General features: G+C 33.2%; 2 protein-coding genes across 2 annotated transcripts; one reads left to right on the forward strand and one right to left on the reverse strand.

Annotated features, from left to right (window-relative positions):
- The first annotated feature begins 3,846 nt into the window (after positions 1 to 3,846).
- Positions 3,847 to 12,507, forward strand: LOC123920634 (protein INVOLVED IN DE NOVO 2-like). Its single transcript, XM_045972927.1, has 12 exons — positions 3,847 to 4,039; positions 5,230 to 5,582; positions 5,696 to 6,028; positions 6,406 to 6,765; positions 6,919 to 7,272; positions 7,389 to 8,381; positions 8,555 to 8,736; positions 9,279 to 9,368; positions 9,662 to 9,949; positions 10,033 to 10,242; positions 11,093 to 11,335; positions 12,087 to 12,507. The coding sequence occupies exons 2-11, from the start codon at positions 5,267 to 5,269 to the stop codon at positions 11,327 to 11,329; spliced, it is 3,363 nt and encodes a 1,120-aa protein (XP_045828883.1). The 5' UTR covers positions 3,847 to 4,039; positions 5,230 to 5,266; the 3' UTR covers positions 11,330 to 11,335; positions 12,087 to 12,507.
- Positions 12,508 to 16,501: 3,994 nt separating this feature from the next.
- Positions 16,502 to 19,665, reverse strand: LOC123881667 (expansin-A4-like). Its single transcript, XM_045930390.1, has 4 exons — positions 19,450 to 19,665; positions 19,031 to 19,177; positions 18,055 to 18,226; positions 16,502 to 17,222 (listed from the first exon to the last, which is right to left on the reverse strand). Exons 1-4 carry the CDS (start codon positions 19,598 to 19,600, stop codon positions 16,913 to 16,915), a joined length of 780 nt encoding a protein of 259 aa, XP_045786346.1. The 5' UTR covers positions 19,601 to 19,665; the 3' UTR covers positions 16,502 to 16,912.
- Positions 19,666 to 24,059: the final 4,394 nt, after the last annotated feature.

The raw sequence follows: 24,059 nt of genomic DNA on the forward strand, positions 1-24,059 counted from the left end.
AAATCGTCGCAATGCAAGTGTCGCAAAGTGACAATTTTCTTGTAGTGAATATCCAGTCCACAGATGTGTAGAGCTAGATTAATCTAAGGTTGATGTAGAACGTGTTTTGGAAAGGGTTTGAAGCCTCTATATATAGGCAGTTCAAACCCTAGTAATGGGGGAAGCTCACGTGGTCCTTAAGATCAGGAAGTGAGTTGAGCCTCTCGGATTTACTGCTCACATGGCTATTGACTTGGTAGCTGAGGGGCGATATTTATCCGATATGGGCTAGTCCAGCTACTTGGGCCGTTTTCCCAAGTGGTGGGCGAGCCCACTAAGATCTAGGGAGCCGCCCAGCACACAACCCCCCAAGCGGTAGCCATCTGCAAAGAGTGGTGTAGCGCTTGTATGATTGGAGAACCCATCGAGGCCTCAGTCTTTTCGTATGCTTGTTGCTGACGTCAGTTCTTGTTTCGTGTGCTCCAAGCAACAGTCTTTTCGACTTTCCCGCGTTTTCGTTTTTCGCTGACAGGATCATGATTACTTCTTTGGTCCTTTGATTTTCCGTGGATATGGGGCTATAAATACGAGATTATTGTAGCCCTCGTTTTTTGTCTACCTCTTCATCTTGTATTTCAAGTTTCTGAGTTGTTGCTTGTTGCAAACTAATCTTGATGGCCAATGCTATTTCTGCCTCAGAGATCCTTCCAAGAATCCAGACTCTAGTGAACAAGGTGAAAGAGTATGTTGATGATGATTTATCGTACATCCTAGAGGATCTTGATGCCGCATCTCCGTTCTTCGAGACTCTCGATGAACTTAAAGTCTTTGTCACATCACCTATCTAAGGCCCAGGAAAAATTGCTAGACTTGGCCCAAGAGGTGCGACAATCTTTGGAGGTTCATGGTCCCTTTATCAACTCCATACAAGACACTAGCAGGAGGATCCACAACCTTGCTTCAACTCTAAATGACCAAAGCTCCCTAGTTAGGGAAGATGCGAAGATGACGTCGAACAATCTCTCCATACTCTTAGAGGAGGAGCTTGTGGTGCGAAAGAGGATCTCCCAAATGGAAGGAGAGCGACCGTACAAGGCACCAAAATTTTAAGGGCACCCATTTTTTTTTTACTTGGTGTGTGTGAGTGCGTGCGTCCGTGTGTTAAAAAATGATTTGTAAAAAAATGTGGCACCAACATTATAACTTGCATAGAGCACCCAAAATCTCAAGGACAACCCTGTTTTGGTGTATTTATGAGAGAAATTGGTGATTAAATAAAATTAATTGGTTTCTTGCTAGGGTTATTTACGTGAATATTCAGTCCACAAATGTGAAGAGCTAGATTAGTCTAAGGTTGATGTAGAACGTGTTTTGGAGAGGGTTTTGAGCCTCTTTATACAGGCGGTCCAAACCCTAGTAATGGGGGAAGCTCACGTGGTCCTTAAGATCAGGAAGGGAGTTAAGCCTCCCGAATTTACTGCTCACATGGCTATTGACTTGGTAGCTGAGGGACGATATTTATCCGGTATGGGTCAGTCCAGCTACTCGGGCCATTTTCCCAAGTGGTGGGCGAGCCAACTAAGATATAGGGAGCCGCCTAGTACAAATTGGATAAGAGAGAATTATAGACAAAAGTACAATAATTGAAAGGTACCATATTATATAATCACCATATTATATTTTTAATTTGTTTTTTTTAGTCTTATTTTATTCTAGAGGTGTAGCTTAGCAGTAATAGCTTGACTTTGTAATATTAAAGGAATGTTGTTTAAAGGTCCGTTCATATTAGTTTATTTTTGAAATTATGCAAACAGCTTATGAAATTTTTATGTATTATTATACCTTTGTCAAGGTTGTTTATGATAAAATAGCTTATAAAAATACAATTTTCATTAATATGAACTTATAAAATAGCATAAAACCTAATTTATATTGCATAAGCTGTTTGCATAAGCTCAAAAATAAACTAATCTAAAACCGCTCTAAAATAAACTAATCTCAAATGTGATGAACATCGTCTGATCAAGATCAGACGGTTCAAATTTTATAATGAATTTTGATTGTTCATAAATTGAAAATTTAAGCTTAATTTTTAGATCGTACGATCTTGATCTAACAGTTATTACTCACCTGACTGCAGTGCAGTCACTGTTTACTCAACTGTACATAACTCTGGTTCGTAGTTATCACCGGAGAATAGTTTTCTTTGGTGTCTTGTTTTTTTTTTTTTTTTCTCTTTATAACAAAAAAAATATAGAAATGTTGTATTAATCTCATACAACGACAAAATGCATATGAATATGACAAGCTTACACGTATGATGAACTTCAGGTTAATATCATACTTTTTGAATCACCAAATCGTATCCTATTCTATCGAAATTGATAACAACTTTTATTTTTGACACACGAATTGTAACAACTTTAATTGCATGATAAGTTCTAATATTTCATCTACATGACTATATCATGATTTTTCACCATTTCAATACTTTGGTTTCTATGACTTACACCACTTTTCCTATTCAAAGAAACTCATTAGTTATCAATCATAATCATTTGAACTTCTCAAGAAAACTTGAAAACTCGTGGCATCTTAGTATTAATTAATTTTTTTTAATGCTCCATGCAACCATTGATTCATGCATTTGGAGCCCACTTCTTGGAATATTGTTATTGTGAGTTATGTGACGGTAATAAACATCAGACATATATATATATATATATATATATATATATATATATATATAGGGGAGAGATCAAATCCGGTGTAACATAACATTTGAGTAATGTTACACCGCTCAATAACGCTTTAACGAATACAAATTTTACAAAATTCACTGTTGGATTGAAAGTTTATATCATATAGATCATCTATCTTAAATTTTACAAAAATCTAATATCGGTTGATATGTTTTTGAGACAAATCAACATGAACGGTTTATGCGTTTTTATTGAATACCGTTAATCTTGACCGATCCCAATAACATATCAAACGATTTTAGATTTTAATAAAATTTAACATAAATGATCTATACGATATAAATTTTCAATCCAATGGTGGATTTTGTAAAACTTGTATTCGTTAAAGCGTTATTGAGCGGTGTAACATTACTCAAATGTTACATCGGTATAATTTGATCCCTCCCTATATATATATATATAAAGTATGCACGTATTGTGTGAAAATATAATTAAAACTAATTTATATAGTATACATTTATAAATGTTATTTTAATAAAGTTTTAGGGACGGAGACTCCGCGGGATATGGAGGATAAAATATCATCTTCATCCTCAAACCTCTTTCGGAGGGACTTTTTCTTCCATCCTCATCCCCCGACAAAAAATTCTCAATCTATGAGTCTCCAAACAGGATAAAATATCATCTTCATCCTCAAACCTCTTTCGGAGGGACTTTTTCTTCCATCCTCATCCCCCGACAAAAAATTCTCAATCTATGAGTCTCCAAACAGGACAATCTCCGTGGAGATCCCGATTTACAGATAAAATTGACATCATACTCCATATTACCCCCCTCCTATTTCTTTTATAAATAAAAATTAATTTTTTAATTTCATTAAGTAGTTTATGTATTTAATCTATAATATAGACTAAATACATCTGTTATTATTTAAGAAAATTAAAAAATAAATTATTTCTTTTTAAAAAAGGACAAAGTGTTAAGGATATCTTTGAATCTTTTTTTCAACGATATTCATTTAATTATTACTATATTTAATATTATTTTAAATATATTTAATTTTTAATGTATTTGATCTATAATATTAGCCAGATACATGTTAATCGAAATGAAACTAAAAAAAATATGAAAATTTACTGAGACATAACTCACAGTGGAGTAGTTTCGTTGTTTTGTCGGTCAAAGTAAACTCGAAAATGTTTTCTCACAATAAATAAAAAATTTCAAACATGAAACTGCAATGGTAGCAACGTTCATTGTTCTTACCAAATTCCATAGCTACTATCAAAATTTTCATTCTTTTTCTTCAATTTTCAGTTCCAATTTCTCACATGCAAACTGCTTCCAATCTCTTTAAGGTTAATTACATTCATTTCTCTTCATTATGCTTCTCACATTCATAATTATTAAATCCCCATTTCATTATTTTTTACTTTAATTCTCATAATTACTATGTTTTTAGCTTCATTTATGTTTACTGAATTTTGTTATCAACTTATCTCTGTTGGTTTATTTATTTAGCTTGAATTTCTGTGTTGATTATGTGATGATGATTGATGAATTAAGAACTTGAAATGGTTAAAGTTTTGATTTTTTTTTTTATGTAAATCAATAGAAATAAATGGGGTTGGTTAAAGTTTTGATTTTTTTATGTAAATCAATAGAAATAAATTGGATTGGTTATGTGAATTTCTTTGTTTGATCATAATTGATGATGAATTTATAATCTCCCTTTTGAAGGACCTGGATTCTAGTCATGTTTGGGTAAATAGCTTAATTGAAGTGCTTATCATATAATTGCTTTTGTCTAAGCTATTTCTGTGATAAAATGAAAAAAATTAAGTCAAACTGTTTTCATATAAGTTATCGTGCGGAGCTTATGAAAATAATTTGAGCACAGCTTATGGGCATGTCATAATCCGTATCAAAGTGTTTGTGTCAGTTGATAAGCTAAAATAAGTCAATCCAAACAGATAGTCACTCTATCAGTGAATCTAGCAGTCAATTCAGTGAATCTAGTAGTCGATTCATTGAATTTAAGTCATTGGATGGATGAGGGTTAGATGACTCACATTGTGACTTCTGCAAGTAACGAAATTAAAATCTCATCAATTTGGTTTTAATAAACTTCTGAGATTGTGATTTCCGCAGATAGGGAAATTAAAATCTCACAAATTTGTTTTTGATAAACTTCTGAGATTGGTGATTGCAATCCCTTTCAGATAGTGTAAGCGTTGAATCTGCAATCGTGCAGCTAAGAAATGACACATTTTACGCAGTCACGTGATGTGGGTGGTCTACATTTCAACTTTTGTAATTCACGCAAAATTCAAGTAGGAGCACGAGTCATCAAATAGTTGATCTGACAGTACAGATCGACAATTATGTGATTGCGTGAATGTAGGGAATCCAGATCTGGAAACATCACATGTTATTACGAACAATTTCATTACGCTTTTTGTCATTTTGATTGGAGTATTTGTTCATGCTTTATCTCTCATGAAATTCTGTACTCCATTCAATACTAACATTAATTTTTGTCTTTCAGGGGCCATAATATTGACTTGAGCTTAGGAGAAATTCCAATGGCTCACTGTTATACCAAGGATACCGGTATAGAGGTATCCGAATTGATTTGGTGGTATGTCGTTTCATCTTACGAAGAACTCCAAGCGGGGAGACACAAAGTGAAAACCTCAGCCGATACTTTTAGTTGTCCATACTGCCCCGAGAAGAAACATGATTATAAGTACATTGAACTCTTTAATCATGCCACTGGAATTGGTAGGAGTAGTTCGGATAAGAGAAGTGCTAAAGAGAAGGGTAGTCATCTGGCTTTGGTAAATTATTTGGAACAAGATCTTAGGAGCAAGGACGGTGTTTCGAAACCTGTAGATCAAGGTGATCTGCTTGTTACTCTTTCGGTTCCTTTTTAGTTTTTATTAAAATTATTTGTTTGGTAAATCAGCAGAACAACGATCTATGCTAAGTGCTAACGATAATATGTCTTTCAGGTACAAACACAATAACTCCAGGACAAACTGTAATGTCTCACTGTGCTTTCAAGGATACCGATATAAATTGGTGGTATGTAGATTCAGCTTATGAAGAGCTCACAAATGGAACTCGCAATGTGAGAACACCAAACGAGGCTTTCATCTGTCCGTACTGCCCAAACAGAAAACAAGATTATGCATACAGGGAACTCCTAGAACATGCTTTTATGGTCGGTCGGAGTAGTTCAGATAAGAGAAGTGCTAGAGAGAGGGCTAATCATCTCGCTTTGTTGAAATATTTGGAAAAGGATATTACAAGTATGCCTGGACCGTCAAAACCTGTCGATAAAGGTGATCCTGCTGTTTACGATACACTATGGCAAAAAATTCGTTCATGTTAGTTTATTTTTCGGAGTTATTGAATATGCAGAAACTTTCCAATTTACAATGATATTATTTTTTATACTATATATAAATAAAAGATTTTTTTCGTTTTGGTGTAGTCTATACTCAACTATTTTATTTACTATTTTACCATTCTTTACTGAATCAAATAGTTAATAATTTTTTTATCAATAATCAGCTAAAATTTGTAACTTCCGTTATTTTTATGAAAAATTCGATAGACAGCTACGTTAGGGCCTGTTTGAACACTAGAAATAGAATAATGAAGATTTCTGTAAAGCAGCATAGCAACAATCAGTGCTAATCTTGTTTTTGTCTTTCAGGTACAAAATTGATAATCCAAGGGCCGACTGTCGCGGTCGTGGCTCAATGCTCTAACAACAATAATAATTCAAGTGAATCTAGAATAAGTTGGTTGTATATAGATAGATTTTATAAAGAACTCAAGAATGGAAGTCTCAAAGTGAGAATCTCAGATGATACTTTCACTTGTCCATACTGCCCAAAAATGAAAAAACCGCACTATGTGTACAGGGAAATCCTTGAACATGCTTCTGGGGTCGGTCAGAGTACTTCGCAAAAGAGAAGTCATAAAGAGAAGGCAACTCATCTTGCTTTAATGAAATATCTGAAAGAGGATATTATCATAGATGTGGCGGCTCCATCAAAACCTGCGAATGAAGGTGATTAGTTCAAGTTTACGTTAGTTACTGATTATACTGAAATTTTCCAATTCAATTCACAATGATATTTAGTGGAAGTAACATGTAAAGAGACATATTTATCAAAAATGGAAAATTGTTATTAAACTACTAATACAAATTTTTGTCTTTCAGGCAGCGTAATACAAAGCCGAGAAGAAAATCTGACCACTGGCAGCGCTGACATAGATTCTGATAAAAGTGCATCTCAAATAGACATAGTGCAATTAAAAAAAGCATATGCACAACTCAAAAGGGGGAGTCAAACTGTGCAAACCTCAGCCGATACTTTCATTTGCCCATACTGCCCTAATAGAAAGAGGAAACGGGATTACGTGTACAGGGAAATCATGGAACATGCTTCTGGGGTGGGTTGGAGTATCTCACAAACTAGAAGTGCCATTGAAAAGGCGAATCATCTGGCTTTGGTCAAATATTTGAAAAGGGATCTTATAAATGTCGGCGGTCCTTCAGTATCCACGAATGGAGGTGATCAGGATCTCGCTCTTAATGAAACATTTATGACTATTTCTGTTTATCTTTTTTTAGTAATCTATAAAGAAACTTAACAAGAATCATTACTAACTCCTTAGTTTGTCTTTCAGGCACCATAGCATCGAACCGAGGAGAAACTGTAACAGGTCATCAGTCCGAGAAGGATACTAATAAAAGGGCATCTCAAATAAATGTGTTGTTTGTAAAGAAATCCTATGAAGATCTCAAAAGGGGAACTCGCAAGGTCAAAACATCAGCAGAAACTTTCACATGTCCGTATTGCCCTAAGAGAAAATACAATTATAGGTACAGTGAACTCCTTAATCATGCTTTAGGGGTTGGTCAGAGTGACTCAGAAAAGAGAAGTGTATTGGAAAAGGCCAATCATCTAGCTTTAGTGAAATATTTGGAAAAGGATCTTATGATTATGAATGTGGAACATCCAAAACCTGCAAATAGATATTTGGAAAATAATCATATGAATGTGGAACAGCATCCACCGAAACCATTAAATGAAGGCATTCTTGTCAATTCCGAAAAGCATTTCGTGTGGCCGTGGACTGGGATTGTGATTAACATTCCTACGATACAGACAGAAGATGGACGATGTTTTGGTGAAAGTGGTTCCAAGCTAAGGGATGAATACCGAAGTAGGGGTTTTAATCCACGTAGAGTCCGTACACTTTGGAATGACTGGGGTCACACTGGAGCCGCAGTTGTGGAATTCGATAAAAGTTGGATAGGGTTATATAATGCAGTTGCATTTGAAAGGGCATATGAATTAGATCATCATGGGAAAAAGGACTGGCTTTCTTTTACCGAACAAAAGTCCGGTCTTTATGGATGGGTTGCTCGAGCTGATGACTACTACATGAACAACATAATCGGGGAACAACTACAGAAGATGGGGGATGTCAAAACAATATCTGAAATCATGGAATCAGAAGCTAGAAGGTTCAATATGCTTGTTCAGAATATGCATAACAATGTTCAGGTAAAGAACAACAAGATAAAAGAAATGGAAGTAGTATGCAATGCAATTACACTTCGCATGGACATTGTGATGCGCGAAATAGATAGTCTCTCTCTATCGCACAGTCAAGGTATCTTTTATTATTGAAACTTCATTAATATTTCTCTAATTTGGATTATGATTGTCAATCATATATGTTACCGTTTCCTTTTTTGAGTTATATTTGCATTAATTCGTTGTTTTTTAAATGATGTTGAATTACTCAAAGAACATTGTTTTATGTCATCATCGCTTGTATTTCAGAGTTGAAGAAAATACAGTCAAGTGCAACTCAACACTTTCAGAGTATTTTGAATGGTCATGAAAGGCTCAAGTTGCAACTGGATTCTCAGAAAAAACAGCTTGAGTTGCGAAGAATTGAACTGGAAAAACGCGAGGCGCATAATGAAAGTGAAAGAAAAAAGTTGGAAGACGAGATGAACCAGGTGATGCACTTATCAATTTTTTTGTTTAATCTCTTCTATCATATTGTGACTAATTAAGATTATCAACAATTTAGATAGCAACTAGAAAGAAGGATTGGCAACCAATAATAATTTTTCTACTTTCGCTTATTTTGTTTGATGATCATCAATGATTGGTTAAAAAGTATTTTTAGTTGAACTTATGGAATATAATCTAACAGGTATCTATCAGAGTATTATGCAATTAAATGCTGTACATTATGTTTGTGTTAATGAACATTTCTTTAATTACAAATATCAAGTTTATACTTCTCGTATGCTATAGAGTTAATGAGATGAAATTTAGGTATAAGAGGGTGAAAATAATAAATCCGTGTAGAGCTATATCCCAAAGAATTTGACCACAGGTTTACCTATTTTTACTTTTCTCCGTTTTCCTCCAAACAAGGATCTTGCTGAGGAATCTATACACCAAAAGTTTGGCATTATTTGTTGTTTTACGCGTCTACGAAATCCTTCAAATGTTTTGTTTTGCTCCATGCTTATGTTTGTTGCCTTTTTAGACTGCAACGAAAGACCGCTTTCTGCAAATGGCTGCTCTGGAGCAACAGAAAGCCGGGGAAAATGTTTTGAAACTGGCTGCAGATCAAAAGGTTTGTGTAACCTGTTTTTATGCTTTGTTAATGTCCAAAAGTGTCAATGTCAGAATTACTGTTCATGGTTCGGTTCAGGAATAAAAACCGAACCGTTAAAGAGTTTGGCAAAACTGAACCATCAATGGTTCGTCCCGAATCAAACTGGTATGAAGAAGGTTTGGTTGCACCGGTTCAGTGGTTCCAAACCAAAACTACCTTTTTGGTTCGGTTTTTGTTTTTTTTCTTCCAACAATCCTAGTCAGCGTCAGAGTAGCAGGATGTTAATGGTTCTTGATTATGTATTTATCCAGAGGCAAAAAGAACAATTCCATGCTAAAATCATCCAGCTTGAGAAACAACTAAATGTGAAACAAAAACTGGAGTTGGAGATTCAGCAATTAAAAGGAAAACTAAATGTCATGAAGCACATGGAAGACGAAGGGGATTTCGATGTTCTGGATATGATGGATGCTTTACATTTAGATTTAAGAGAGAAAGAACAGTCACTTCGAGACATGGACGCGTTGAACCAAACGCTGATCATTAAAGAGCGCAAGAGCAATGATGAACTGCAAGAAGCTCGAAAGGAATTGATTACGGTAATTTTCTAATTTTTCTAATGATTTTATGTTTTGAAATTTAGTCACACATTTTAAACTCTTGGATTTTTTTTCTATTGCAGTGCATTAAGGAGATACCTAGTCGTGCTGCAATTGGTGTGAAGAGAATGGGGGAGCTAGATATTAGACCATTCCTAGAAGCTATGAAGAAAAAATATAATGCGGATGATGCAGAAGATCGAGCTTCAGAATTGTGTTCGTTATGGGACGAGTATCTGAAGGACCCTGACTGGCATCCATTTAAAATTGCTACAATTCAAGGGAAACATCAGGTGTGCCTTTCTTGAGCTTATAGATCTCCTGTAATCTGCCTACATGATGTCACTTTTAAGTTTTAAGTCGTTAGGATGCATAGCCCTAAAGTTTGTTGTCGCCCAGTGTACAAAAGTCTAGAAGGAAATCCTCCCAATTCCTCTTCTATCATGCCCAATATTTGTCTCAAATCGTAGGGCATGGGCATGAGTTAGACGTACGAGATGGGCTAATGAAGTTGTACAGGTAGGATGTGGCCAACCGCGTTCATGCCATGTCAATAACATATGAATTTTGTAATAAGATGTGTGAAAATGGTAAATGACACGTAATGAGACTTAAAGAACCTACGTGGGAGGTGTGACAAAAACTTAATGAATAATTGGTATACTTGAACAATTTAAAGAACTGTAGGACATATTTTGTTTATATGAGCGATCAAATTATATTGATGTAATACTTGGGGTACTATTACATCTTTCAATAACTTCTCACTGGACTTCGAATACTTAGTTACAAAATTAACTGTTGGATTGAAAAGATTATCTATGTAAAGTTTTACATAAATGCAAAATGTTTTGATATATCATATGCCACTAAAGAATATCAAGTTTAACATCGTTTAATAAAAGTACATAATAACCTTTCCAAAAATATAAAATAAAAGTACATAATTCATAAATCTTGACGTACCTCAAGTTGTCAAACTCGTGCTACTTGTGTGAGAAAATATCTTTTGATATAGCAAACTATTCTACAGTCTACACAATGGTTTTCATATTTATTTTAACATACAAGTACATTGCATTGTTTTACTCTATATATTTTCCGTGTGAAACTTACCTGCTTCGCACTTTCTTTTAATTTCAGGAAGATATAGATGATGAAGATGAAAAGCTGAAAGGACTGAAAAACGAGGTGGGCGAAAAAGTCTACAAAGCTGTGGTGACAGCATTGAAAGAGATAAATGAATATAATCCAAGTGGGCGGTACATAACCTTGGAATTATGGAATTATGCTGAGGGAAAGAGAGCGACTTTGCAAGAAGGAGTACAAGTTTTATTGAAGCAGTGGAAATTACATAGACAAAAGATGGGAATGTTATGAAACCTGGTATGTTTCTAATGGAATATGATACTGCATTTTGCTTTTGAACTCTATAGCTTAGAAATTTTTTACTTATATGCTTATAGTTATTGATTATGATAAGCCGCATCCTTTCTCAAAATTCTGATTTTATAGTATTCACAACTTTTGGGCCTGTTTGGATAAACAATTTCATTAGGTGCTTATATGATAAGCTCAATCTTATCATATAAGTGCTTATGTACAAGCTAGTTATATAACAATAGATAAAATAAAGTCAAACTTTTTTCATATAGGCTATAAGTTGTTTTCATAAGCTATCCTGAAAAATTTATGGAAATAAGCTGAAAACATCATATGGACATATGTCATAAGCTATTTCCAGATACTCTCCCAAATAGTCTCATATATTCATATATGCTTATGCCACAGTAAATAAGTTCAAATAAGTTGATCCAAATAGATCCTTAGACTTATTTTCCCTTGCCTAATTGATTAGCTTTTGATTATAATTGATTTTGTAAAATTGAACTGGTTATAATTGAGTTTGAAGTAAAGTGATTTAATTTAGATGTTTTTACACTAAATGCAAGTTTGATGCAAATTTTTCAACTCAATGCAACAACTTCTTTTTATTACTTGTCAAACTAATGTTCAATTTTTCCTATCATAAACCAAACACATGTTGACTAAAATGACATTTGACATGAGACAATCAATTTTGTTATGTTGTCACGTTACTAGGGATTATGTTACTGAAAGGTTGTGTTGGATGCAGGAATTAGCGCGTTGTTTTCTTGAAGGAAATTTTGCGGTTGAACATATTTAGGAATTGGAGGATATATTGGCTTCACTTGACATTTCATGCTTCTGTGGAGGAGGTCTTTCTACTGTCATTGCTTTCATAACCACAGGCTTTGTGCTTATGCTTATTTATTTTGGTAAAGTTCCAATTTAGACCTGAAGTTTTATGCCCCTAAGTCAAGACATTCAGTGTAAAATACTGTTGTATCATTATTTAATAAACATAATTTCTATCAACTTTTGCTTTTATTGTATTTAACAAGGCAGTGTATCTAAATCACTGTTTTGCAGTGAAGTTGTTTCTTGTAGAAGAAGTAAGCAAACATTAATTGCTATTTAAGTTTGTACCTTGCTTTGAGCTTATATAGTATGGAGATGAAGTGTTTCTTTCATGAGCTTAAAGTTGTGATAATATAGCAGCAGTTTTTATAGTTACTATTAGTTAAACATAAAAAAAGTGGTAGTTGAAACTAGCATATCAGCGTAGTTAAGTACTTAATCATAATAGAGCTTGTTAAAAAGTTCACAACATTTAATTGACGATAAATGTTCCTTTTTAACTGCACGATTTAATGATTATGTTGAAATAATGAGACATTGTTCCTATGGAGTAATTGGTTTCTGTTGCAAGAGTAAATGCAATTTAATACTCCCCTTATCCTAAATATCCTAAAGGTCTGTTTGGTTCGGTTCAGAGTAAATGGAAGGGAAGGAATATTTTTAATTAAACATGTTTGGTTGCGGTAAATTTGGTTGCAGTAAACAAAAAAATTAAACATGTTTGGTTCAATTTTTAGGAGGAGAGGGGTGAAGAGCAGAGCAAAATTCCTCCTAAACTCAATTTTTGTTTTCCCCCCAGAGGATTTGGAGGGAATGGAATGGGAGACAAACTATGTTATTACAATTTTAATTATATGGACATAATTAGCCTCATATTTATTTTAAAATATCAAAATTATCCTTACATGTATTTTTTTTTTCCTACCTTACTAATAGATTCGGGGAATTCGCGGAGACGGATGTGTCTTCCCCGATCCCCGCCCTGAAGTGCCCGCGGGGGAGTTTTTACCTCCATCCCCGTCCCCACGGGGAAAAAATCCCTAATTTCGGAGCTTCGAACGGGACAATCCCTACGGAGATCCACTTTGACGGATGCAAATTGACATCCCTACTCTTACCTCCTCCTTTTTGTCTATTATATATATATATATATATGGGGGCTGCTAACTTAGACCCAGTTGGGTCTAAGTTAGCAAGGTGCACCTTTTCAGTTGGACAAAAATACCCATGTTTTTAATTTTTGAAAGAATAGAGCAACAGGGGCATTTCTGTAATTTACCCAACAGTACACGCGCCCCCACCTTCTTTTCCCACCCCCCAGGACACGTGTCACGCTATTATTGGACAAAAATCACGCGCGTGCATCACACGCGCCGACAGGCGCGCGTGGCTGAAGCCCAAACGCGGAGAGAGAAAGCCTTTTGAAAAGGCAGGCCACGTGTCAGCATATGATTGGCTGCGTTAATTTTTTTCCATTTAATACTTTAAACTCGATTATTTCATCGTAAATTAATTTTTTATTTTTTATTTTTTATACCAAAATTCATAATTTTTTTTTCTCTACAAATAGAGACTTGGTTCGTTTGATTTGGACACAGAAAAAGAAACCCAATTTTTCACTACCTTAATCTCATTTTTCACTACCTTACATCAACTCACTGAAACCATTCTACCAGGAAAATGGTTTCAGAGTACAAATCTCTGAAACCATTCTACAAGCTAAATGGTTTCAGAAGCAAATAACTAATAATCAACTTACTGAAATCATTCTACCAGCAAAATGGTTTCAGATTACAACTCTCTGAAACCATTGTACCAGATAAATGGTTTCAGAAGCAAACACAATTAATAAATTACTCACTGAAACCATTCTACCATTAAAATGGTTTCAGAATACAACTATGTGCAACCATTCTACAAGCTAAATGGTTTCAGAAGCAAATAACTAATAATCAACTTACTGAAACCATTCTACCAGCAAAATGGTTTCAGATTACAACTCTCTGAAACCATTGTACCAGATAAATGGTTTCAGAAGCAAACACAATTAATAAATTACTCATTGAAACCATTCTACCAGTAAAATGGTTTCAGAATACAACTATGTGCAACCATTCTACCAGTAAAATGGTTTCAGAAGCAAACATTAGTTTTTAATTACCGTTTTATCTCATTTAATTAACTAAAAATAGTTTCAGGTCTCCAAAAATTTCATAAAATATACCAAAAGTTCCAGAATATTATCTACTATTTTCCTGGTATAATGGTTTCAGTGAGTTGGTTGAGTGGTGCGTGTTAAATTACAACACACAAGTAACGTATTTAGTAGACAAAAAATGAGATTAAGGTAGTGAAAAATTGCGTCTTTTTTTCAGTGTCCAAATCAAACGAACCAAGTCTCTATTTGTAGACAAAAAAAAATTATGAATTTTGGTATAAAAATAAAAAAATAAAAAATTAATTTACAACGAAATAATTGAGTTCAAAGTATTAAATGAACAAAAATCACGCCCAGCCAACCATTGTGTGACACGTGTCCTACTTTTAAAAAAACAATTTTTTCACTCTCCAGGTTGTAATCCAGTGTGGCGCAGGCGCTGGAATCTGATGGATCAGGATGATCTGGGCTGTCTGATTGATCAGACAGTCTTGATGAGATCAGATCTTGGCTGTCTGATGGAAATCAACGGTCTGTAACCATGGTCCTTCGGTACGCGCGCGACACTGGATCCGCGTCTATTAATGGTTTCCGAAGGTGGGGCGCGTGTACTGTTGGTGTAAAATTACAGAAATGCCCCTGTTGCTCTATTCTTTCAAAAATTAAAAGAATGGGTATTTTGGTCCAATTGAAAAGGTGCACCTTGCTAACTTAGACCTAACTAGGGTCTATGTTAGAAAACCCCTATATATATATATATATATATATATATATATATATATATATATATATATTAAAAAATTAATTTAAATTTTTGTGTAGAATATAATTTTATATATTACTTTAGATCAATCACCATGATAAAAAATTATTATCAATAAATAATTTGATTGTGAAGTTTTTGAGTTTGTTGTGTTTTTATATTTAATTATTTAAAGCAAATAATTTGTAATATTTATAAGGATAAAAAAGTAATTTAATTTTATCATTCTTCTCCTCCCCTCGTAAACCAAAAACACTTGCAATTAAAATTTCTTTTTTCCCCTCCTTTTTTCTCTTTTGAACCAAACATATAAATAATTAAAAGATCTCTCACCACCTCTCCTTCCCGTAAGGTCTTTTAGTTGTTTACGATTAATTAAGGGGTCTCCATGACACTCGATACTATACTATACACTATAAAGTAGTATTTTAAAGAGCTAATCAGTTAATTGTAACAAAACATCTTCAAACCATATTCAATGAATATGAAGGTATATGTTAAAGCTAAGAGTTAGATATATACCAAACTATATTAAATATATGCATTCAAATAAAAAAAGTACTATGAGACAATGTGTGCTAGAATTTCTTTGTAAATATTACTTTAATTTATTTAAACATGAAGGGAATTTACAAAAGACATTAAGCAAGGTATACTTTGATACCAAACTACAAAGAGACAAATACAGTTAGTTGATTAACTCCCATTTGCATAATCTTTTTTATTTTTCAACTTTAGCTTTTCGGCGCTAGCAAAAGTGCTTTTAAAATGCATGCATCAAACACACTTTTGTCAAATTTCAACTACTAGTATAGCTTATCACCATAATTCATACTAAAACTAACGGATCATAGGCAAATCACGATTCAATTAATCCGCTCCTATTAAACAACTTAACTAAACCAAATTGACATGAAACTCCACCTTGACAAAAATGAAAACATAAAACAAAAAGAGAATAAAAGACTACACACTTGATCTTATTTTTCAGAATAAATTGAGACCAACACACTTGATCCCTAAAAATAAAAAATTGATTAAGACTAAAGTTGATTTGAATGTAAATTGATTTATATTAATTTGAGTACATTTATATGAAAGTGGATTAGACTATGTCCACTAAATTTCAACTATGGAGGCAAAAACTTCAGATTCTAACTTCAAGTTAAGCCAATTTTGTTTTTGGAGTTAAAATGTTATTGGTGCAAAAAATTTACCGACATTCAATAGTGATTGATATCCGTCTAAAAACTTGCAAGACACAAACTGAATTTTTTCCTTCCAATCAATTTTTCTTCATACACGTAATTTAAGATCGAAACTTTGACCACCTACTTAAGAGACACAAATCTCTTACTACTTAAATCAATTCATTATTGATACGTCACAATTAATAACAACATTCAAATATGTCAAAATTAATTTCTATATAATCAATTTGACCTCCACTAAAGGTGGAAGCAAACATAGTTTTACACACTTGATCTTCATACATATAATATATATGAAATATATAGAAGCATAAGCATAGCTGCGGGCTAGTGAATTTGAACTTTGAAGCCACTTCAGCTCCTTACATTTTCACATAATCTTTCCCTCCATTTCCCTCTAAAAAAGCTAAATTCTCTAAAACTTAGTAAAACCCATTATACCAAACACACCATAACAAACAAAGTACAAATTATATAAAAAATCAAAAAGTTTCACTAGTCACTATCATCATAACATTACTTTTTCTTCCATTTCATTTTTTCCCTCTAACTTGTTTCCCTCGTATCCACATTCCAATGAAATTCAAAATTACCAAAAGTGATTATTTTCAAACGCGAAAATTCTTGCCAATGAAAGTTTGACCAAATTGCCAATTAGAGGGAACAATATTCAAAGAAGTGGAAGTGCGTCGATCACTGGCTGTGACCCTAAAAGAAAGTGACTGACCAACCAAAACAACATTTGATTGCCAATTTTGCCCCCAGTTACGACTCATACTCATCCAACCACTTTTTGAACCTTTAACACTAGTCTTCACGATATCTCCTGCACCTGCCACGTTGGTGATTAAAACTAAGTTGAAGTAACGGAAACCGTTGATTGTGAATCTTATACCTCCTTGTTTTCTACATGATACCCTGCATGCACCATCAAAGTACTCGATTATTATCACTGATGGCATAAGTCGTAATAATAAAATATAACAACAAGGGCATTTAGAATAGAAGTGAACACATGAAAAGTTGATTTTAGATTTGGTTTGTTTCGTGAGTCGTGTAATTACGCGGCAAAAGGCGCTGGTTTGTCGGAAAAATTGAACCGGGTTTAGATGAACGGTTCATGTACACGGATATGATTACCACCTTGCCTTAAAATCAACGGTCGTGGTTGGTTTTTGCTTTTACATAATCGGCATCATTATAGTTTTAGTTTCCATGTTAAGAAAAAAATAAATAGTTCATGCTCCGAACACTAGTTAAATATATTAATACAGAAATTATGTCTTGAAATTTATATATTTAATATAAAAAATTATGTTGTCAACATTAATGTTATTATTTTTTATTTTCTTTTTGGTATTCTTAATAAATGTCAGGAGAACACTCTTTAGTAACATGACCGATTCTATAAATACTCAAACAAGAGACTAATTTTATAAAAATAAAATAAACAATGAAAAGAAAAGAATAAAGAAGGAAGACTCATTTCATCTTTCACAAATTTTACAATTTAGTTTCTGACAAAAATAAAATTTAAATTACTTCTTGACATTTTTATACGGAAGATAACTTAGTTCCTGAATTATTATAACAGAGTGACAATTTATTCTCATTATGCAATATCAGAGATTAATTTAAATTTATTTTTATCAATGACTCAATTGTCCCCATAAAATTTGTGAGGAAACAAAATAGACCTTTGCTAAAAAAAAAAGAATTTTGGAGTGGATGAAGAGAAGCTAGTACTCACCGGCGGTAAGAAACGGGAACAATGCCAGCACGATACTGAGCAATTTTAAGAAACATAGGCATAGCAAGATCAAAGTGTGGTCTTGGAGGATTACACCATCCTCCATTATCACTTGCTTGTGCATAATTTGGTGGACAAAAATTTGTAGCAGTTACTAATATTGAAGGACTACCAGCAATGGCGGACCTAGGGGTGGGCTGAGGTGGGCCACGGCCCACCCCATCCCAAAAAAATAATTTTTTTTATAGGTAGAGTATTAATTTAAATGTATTATTAATAATTTTAAGTTATTCAGTATACGTATTTGTACAAATATTAATGTAAATATTAATTTAGAGTTTATTATTTACGATTGTAAGTAACTCGGTGCACATATTAGTTCAAGTATTAGTGCAAATATTAGTTTATAGTCTATTATTGATGATTTCAAGTACTCAGTATACTTAGAATATTAATTTAAGTTACACAGTTTAATTTATAATAATTAACTTAAACTTTGTTTGCCAAAAATAGAGGATATATGACTAATTAAATTTATAGTATTGGATAAAATTAGTAATTGAACTAACATATATAAATATGAAATGACATAAAAAAAATATGTTTAATTAATATATAATTTTTTAAAGTCTCATATTTTCACATTTGTTGCAATATTAGTTGTAACTTTTTTTTGCCCTTTTTTTCCGTAAAAGTAGCGACTTTTAATGCCAAAAAATGTGAATCTTGGTCTCAAATGTGATATTTCATTTTTAAATTCAATGTTGGAGACAATAAATCATTTTTTATGACACTAAAAATCACAATTTTTAGAGTAAAAATATGGATTGGAACCACAATTACAACATATGAAAATAGAGAAACTATTTTTGTGGGTTTGATAAAATATGAGACCAAAAGTGCAATTAAACTATTCATATATTATAATTTTTTTCGGCCCACCCGCACTATTTTTTCTGGTTCCGCCACTGACTACCAGGGTGACACCAAGTTGGGTCATTAGCACATTTTAGCTCAAAACAAGCACCACAACTTAAACCGCTGTTAAAAAGTGCAGTGCTCAACGCCGCCGTGTTCACACCGTATCCTTGACTATATAAATTTCCGTATCCGCATGCGCCACCTGTAAAAAAATAAAATATCGTTGTTTCGTAAGTATAATTTAGATGGTAAATATTGCGCTGACATTTGATATGTAGACGAAAGACTTCTTTTTAAGATGCTAAATTAACCCACTCAAATTGAGACCTGAGATCTTAAAGAGGAGCACACTCTCAGGTCCCACTGTCCCAGGTCCCAAGCCAATATGCTTATGTGTGAACTTTGCTGTTAAAAGTATTTTTAGAAGATGAAAATATTGTTGAAAGAATTGGTGATGGTTTTTTTAGTGCTTACCCATTGTTCCGGAGGCGTCACTGCCGCCGTAGAAGGTGGCGTGAGCAGTTTGCCATGCTCCACCGGTGTAGATGCCGGGGATACTGGCTTCGGTTGAAGAGAGGAGAAGGGTTAAGAAGGTGAGAATGGTGGTGATGGTGATCATAGTCATTGCTCTGTTTTTGAGTGTGGGAAAGGGAGAGTTTGTGTTTTTGAGGAGGGAAATGGATTTAGTGTTGGTATTTATAGAGAAAATTGTGTGGACCACTTATGTGAATAAAGAGAAAATGGGACATTAACATAAGTTTGTGGGTAAAATATTAATCGGTATATTAGTTCATAAATTATAGTTTACCTTTATAAAATCAATATTATTATGTTATGTTAGGTTGATTGTTTTTATCTGAAATTTTATAGTTGTATGTGAGTTTTAATTGTGACAATCACACTTTTTTAGTTTAGAAAGAGTTGGGGATCGAACCCATGACCTATAACATAATATCCAAACCATTCATCACCAGACCAAACTTAGTGGCTTACACTTTGTTTATAGATAATTTTTTTTTAATAATATAATAGAAAAAAATAACATTTAATATTTCAATAATATTGTAAAATGACTTATAATATAAGACAATTTTTTTTCTTCTCAAAACAACTTATAATTTAGGACCAATTAAATAGTTAGGAGAAGAACTAAGTTGCTTAACATAATTCAAAATCAACGATTTATGCATAAATTTATTTCCAATTAATCAACGAATTAATCAACGATTTATGCATAAACTTATTTCCAATTAAAGTATTTTGTGACGAGTATTTGCGTAATTTACTTGTTTATGGTTTAATTTATTTGGAATTTTTACACACTAGATTATACGATAAAAACAAAATCATTTTATAAAAACTGAAAATGAAGATTTACTGATTTGTTGTAAGAACGAATTAATTGTTGCCGCTGATTTATGACTTGGTTTTTTGTTTTTGCATCGTGTTGATTAATCTCACTACTACAATTTTGACATATAATAGCGCTAATTTAATAGCGTTTTTTAATAAAACGCTGTTAAAAATGACACACATAGGCTTATAATAGCGGTTACTTTGTCGGGCGCTATTATATGGTGATAATGAAAATAAACGGATGTGTTTAATAGCGCTTTCTGTATAAACGCTATTATATGGTTACCTCTTTGTTAACGCTTTTTGTAGAATCGCTATTATAGGACTTTCTACCTAGTTAAATAAAAATATGGCCCAAAATATCTCGTCAATCTCGAACTACCTTCTACCCTCATCGAACTCACCACTATCTCGTAAATCTCCTTCTTTACCTTCTTCCCCCAACATGTTCACCTAAACAACCCTCCATTCTTCTCTCCGTCGAACTCGGAAACCTTCTTTCTCTCAATCGTCCCCTCTTTGAACCCTAGAACTCAGAATTTCCAAAATTCAATTGAAACCCTGTTACCGATTCAATCCGTATCAACACCCTAAAACTCAATTGAACCCAGAACTCGGAAATTGATTGATTTGTTTCCCATAAATTGAAACCCTAAAACCAATATATTTGTACAAATGGTTTTATGTGAAAGTTGGACTGTTCATTGCTTCGCAAAAAGTGCTTCTGAGAGTCTGTCTTAGTTAACACTGTTACAATATCTTGGTGAGTTTTTAATGCTTTTTATTTTTTATTTTTATGGTATGTACAAGCATGTTTTTTTTTATTACATGATTTCACCAGTATTTTCTCTATGCTTCATACTGATGTTAAGTTTCATTTGTATTACACACTACTCACTTGTTTTTTTTTTTTATTTTTATTTTTATTTATTTAACCACTATCAATATTTCCTGCATGATTATTTTTGGGATGAATTAGTGTTGATGACTAGCTTCCAAATGTAGAAAATATTTATAGTTGTTTGGTAATTTGTCATTTAGACTGTATATTCAACTGAGTTGTAAAATGATTTATTAGTCTGTATTTTCTTTTAGCAGATATTCACTTCTAACTCTAGCATTAGAGGCCATTTGTCACCCAATCTACCCATTCCGATGGCAGGTATTCAATCTTTTACTTCTGAACTCCTGTCTGGAGTTCCATTTCCCTACTGTCTTTATGGTTCCATGTATCTACGATAAATTTTAAGTTCTTGATTCTCCTATCTTCTTAGACTTGGCTGACAAGGACATGAAGCAATTTAATACTCTATTTAATGAGGTAATTCAACTTACTTAACGTGGATCTTGAGATGATGATTATTGGGTCATTTAATTTTGTTTTTATAACTTAAGCTAGTTATAGAGTGCAGTGGCTATGTGTTTTGCAATATTATATAGCTTATTTTATGGCATTAGTCATCAGATTGTTGATTTTCAAAGTTCAAATGAGAATTTTGATTTACTTAGAAGTTGTATGGAGTGTTTGATTTAGTTTATATTACAAGTATTTTATTTAAATTGATTTTGTTAATAAATGAATTGTAGGCAGGCCTCAAAGCAAATGACGAAATAACAGATTCTTTTTTAATTGTGAAATTGTTTAGCATTTTCTTGTCGTGAAAATGGGGCTTTAGCCGCTTGAATATTCCTCCATGCCTTCTCTGTGAGTGGTCGTGCGATCCCGGGGATATTTTGTCAAGGTATTTTTGTCATTGTTGTTGTATTTTCGTTTGCCTGCAATTCTTTCTGCAGTGTATTCTAACAGTTCTAGATTTTCTGATGAGTTTTTGTGCTGCTATTCCTTACTTTTGAGCTGTTTTTTGCTGTTTTTTTTGTGCCTCTGGTATGCAATTATGTGCTTTCTGTCGCCTCTTGGTATATAGCTATTTGGGTGGTGTTTATCTCTGCATTGGATAATTTGTGACTGCAGAAGGTTTGGTTTTTTAGTTTTTATTTGCCGAGTTGTGGTAATTATTGGAATTGTTAGGCAGTCATAGTCAACAATTTGTGTTTCTTTTAGACATATAATAGAAATTCTTATATTAGTTAACTTAATGTAATTATATCGGCTGTTGTAATAATGTTAACTTAATGGCAAAAAGAGGCTGACTCCTACTTTCTCACGTGAATTCGTTATATTGCTTCTAGGCGTGGTTCTCAATGCATCTATTCAAGGTCTAATTAGTTTTTATTTTTGGCTAGCTAGTTATCTTTCTAATTAGAACATCTTGATGATTTAGGTTTCTCCTCTTCCTTTTAAAGTCATTGAGAAAGTGTTAAAGGATAATCTCAGACCCGATTTCTCTAAGATGTAAGTTGCACTCACTAACTGAATTTTGATTTTATGAACCCTCAATCTTTCATTGTTATCTTATATGAGCTTGTTTCTGTTAATATTTTGGTATATTTTCTATTCATATATATGGTTCCTTACTTAAAATAGAGTTTCCTTGAATCAAGCTATTAATTTCAATTATGTTATAGGTTGTTTCAAGTGATTTTAATTTACTTTAAGGAATTAGTGTCCGTAGATTCTCTCTATGCATTGTCTCTTAATTGATATTAGAGCTTTCGGTTGCTAGTTACTTTATGTTTTTCCCCTTTCCTTTTTATTCTATTATGTTAATTATTTTTGTTTTTGATTAGTTTGTTCTCGATTGCGAGACCGCGCCCTTCACAGTTCAAACCCTCTCAGCGAAGTTGCTCCCCTTCATTTTGTTCTTTTTTCTTTGCTCTGTGGCAAATTTTCTGCTCTGTTAGACTATAATTTTCGCAGGTGTTTTGATGGAGTTTGTGGCTGTCAATAATAAATCATGGTCTAATGGACATAGGTATTTGAGTTGTTGGCCTCTGTTTTAGGCGCTAGATCTTTCTTTTACAGGTTCATTCAGCACCGTGGTGGAGATCTTGTGTATGGTTTGCATAGCTTTGCCTGGTTGTTGCTAGTTCTTTGTATCAAGTAATCTTTATCTTTAAGCTTCTTTTTATTTGAGGTGTAAGGCGAAAGGCTTATGTTAAGATTCTTGCTTTGTTTCTTCTTTGGTTCCTGTTATTGCAAGTTTCTGCTTGAATCAATTGAAATGTTTATATTTTGAGGTGTTTTTGTGATGCTCCCAGGGATGATATAGTCAAATGGACAAGAAAATTAAAGAACCATTACGCCTGGTTTAGACATGAACATAGAGGAGAAGGAGAGATCTTGTATATGATGAATTTGTGATGCTGCAAAGTCCATACCGTGTTCAATCAATTTTTTCTCTTTTTTTTTTTTTTGTGATGTTAAGTGCTTGATAGGGTGGTGATTATGTCTGTCATTAGTGGCATGCTACTTAACTTGTGTCATCATACAAGTGTTGTAATATATATTAATTTATATTGTTTGAGAATTTTAACCAAAATTTTGTATGGTACATTGTTTGAATGACTTATGTAGTGTGTTTTATTTTCTGATTAATAAAATTTGTGCAGCTCTTTTTAATTAAAAACGATTGGATAAGCATTATATAAAAAATAAAAAAGATTGGACAAAAATAAGGTTTTTTTTTTTAAAACAAAAAGGATCTTTAATAGCGCTTGTTTGAAAAAGCGCTATTAAATGTAGACCTATAATAGCATTTTAGAGCACGGGCGCTATTAAATGTTGTTTACATGAAGATTAATAATCGCGCTTTATGCTCGGGCGCTAT

This window comes from Trifolium pratense, linkage group LG4 (assembly GCF_020283565.1).
Source record: "Trifolium pratense cultivar HEN17-A07 linkage group LG4, ARS_RC_1.1, whole genome shotgun sequence".
NCBI lineage: Eukaryota > Viridiplantae > Streptophyta > Magnoliopsida > Fabales > Fabaceae > Trifolium > Trifolium pratense.

What these genes read in the sequence shown, in the direction of transcription:
- LOC123881667 (XM_045930390.1), bottom strand. Translation starts at nt 19,600, where the DNA reads ATGACTATGATCACCATCACCACCATTCTCACCTTCTTAACCCTTCTC. An exon ending in TGACGCCTCCGGAACAATGG is followed by an intron (nt 19,178 to 19,449) that starts GTAAGCACTAAA and finishes ATTTTTTTACAG; the next exon opens with GTGGCGCATGCGGATACGGA. An exon ending in GTTCCCGTTTCTTACCGCCG is followed by an intron (nt 17,223 to 18,054) that starts GTGAGTACTAGC and finishes TGGTGCATGCAG; the next exon opens with GGTATCATGTAGAAAACAAG.
- LOC123920634 (XM_045972927.1), top strand. Translation starts at nt 5,267, where the DNA reads ATGGCTCACTGTTATACCAAGGATACCGGTATAGAGGTATCCGAATTG. An exon ending in CTCGAAAGGAATTGATTACG is followed by an intron (nt 9,950 to 10,032) that starts GTAATTTTCTAA and finishes TTTCTATTGCAG; the next exon opens with TGCATTAAGGAGATACCTAG. An exon ending in CAATTCAAGGGAAACATCAG is followed by an intron (nt 10,243 to 11,092) that starts GTGTGCCTTTCT and finishes TTTTAATTTCAG; the next exon opens with GAAGATATAGATGATGAAGA.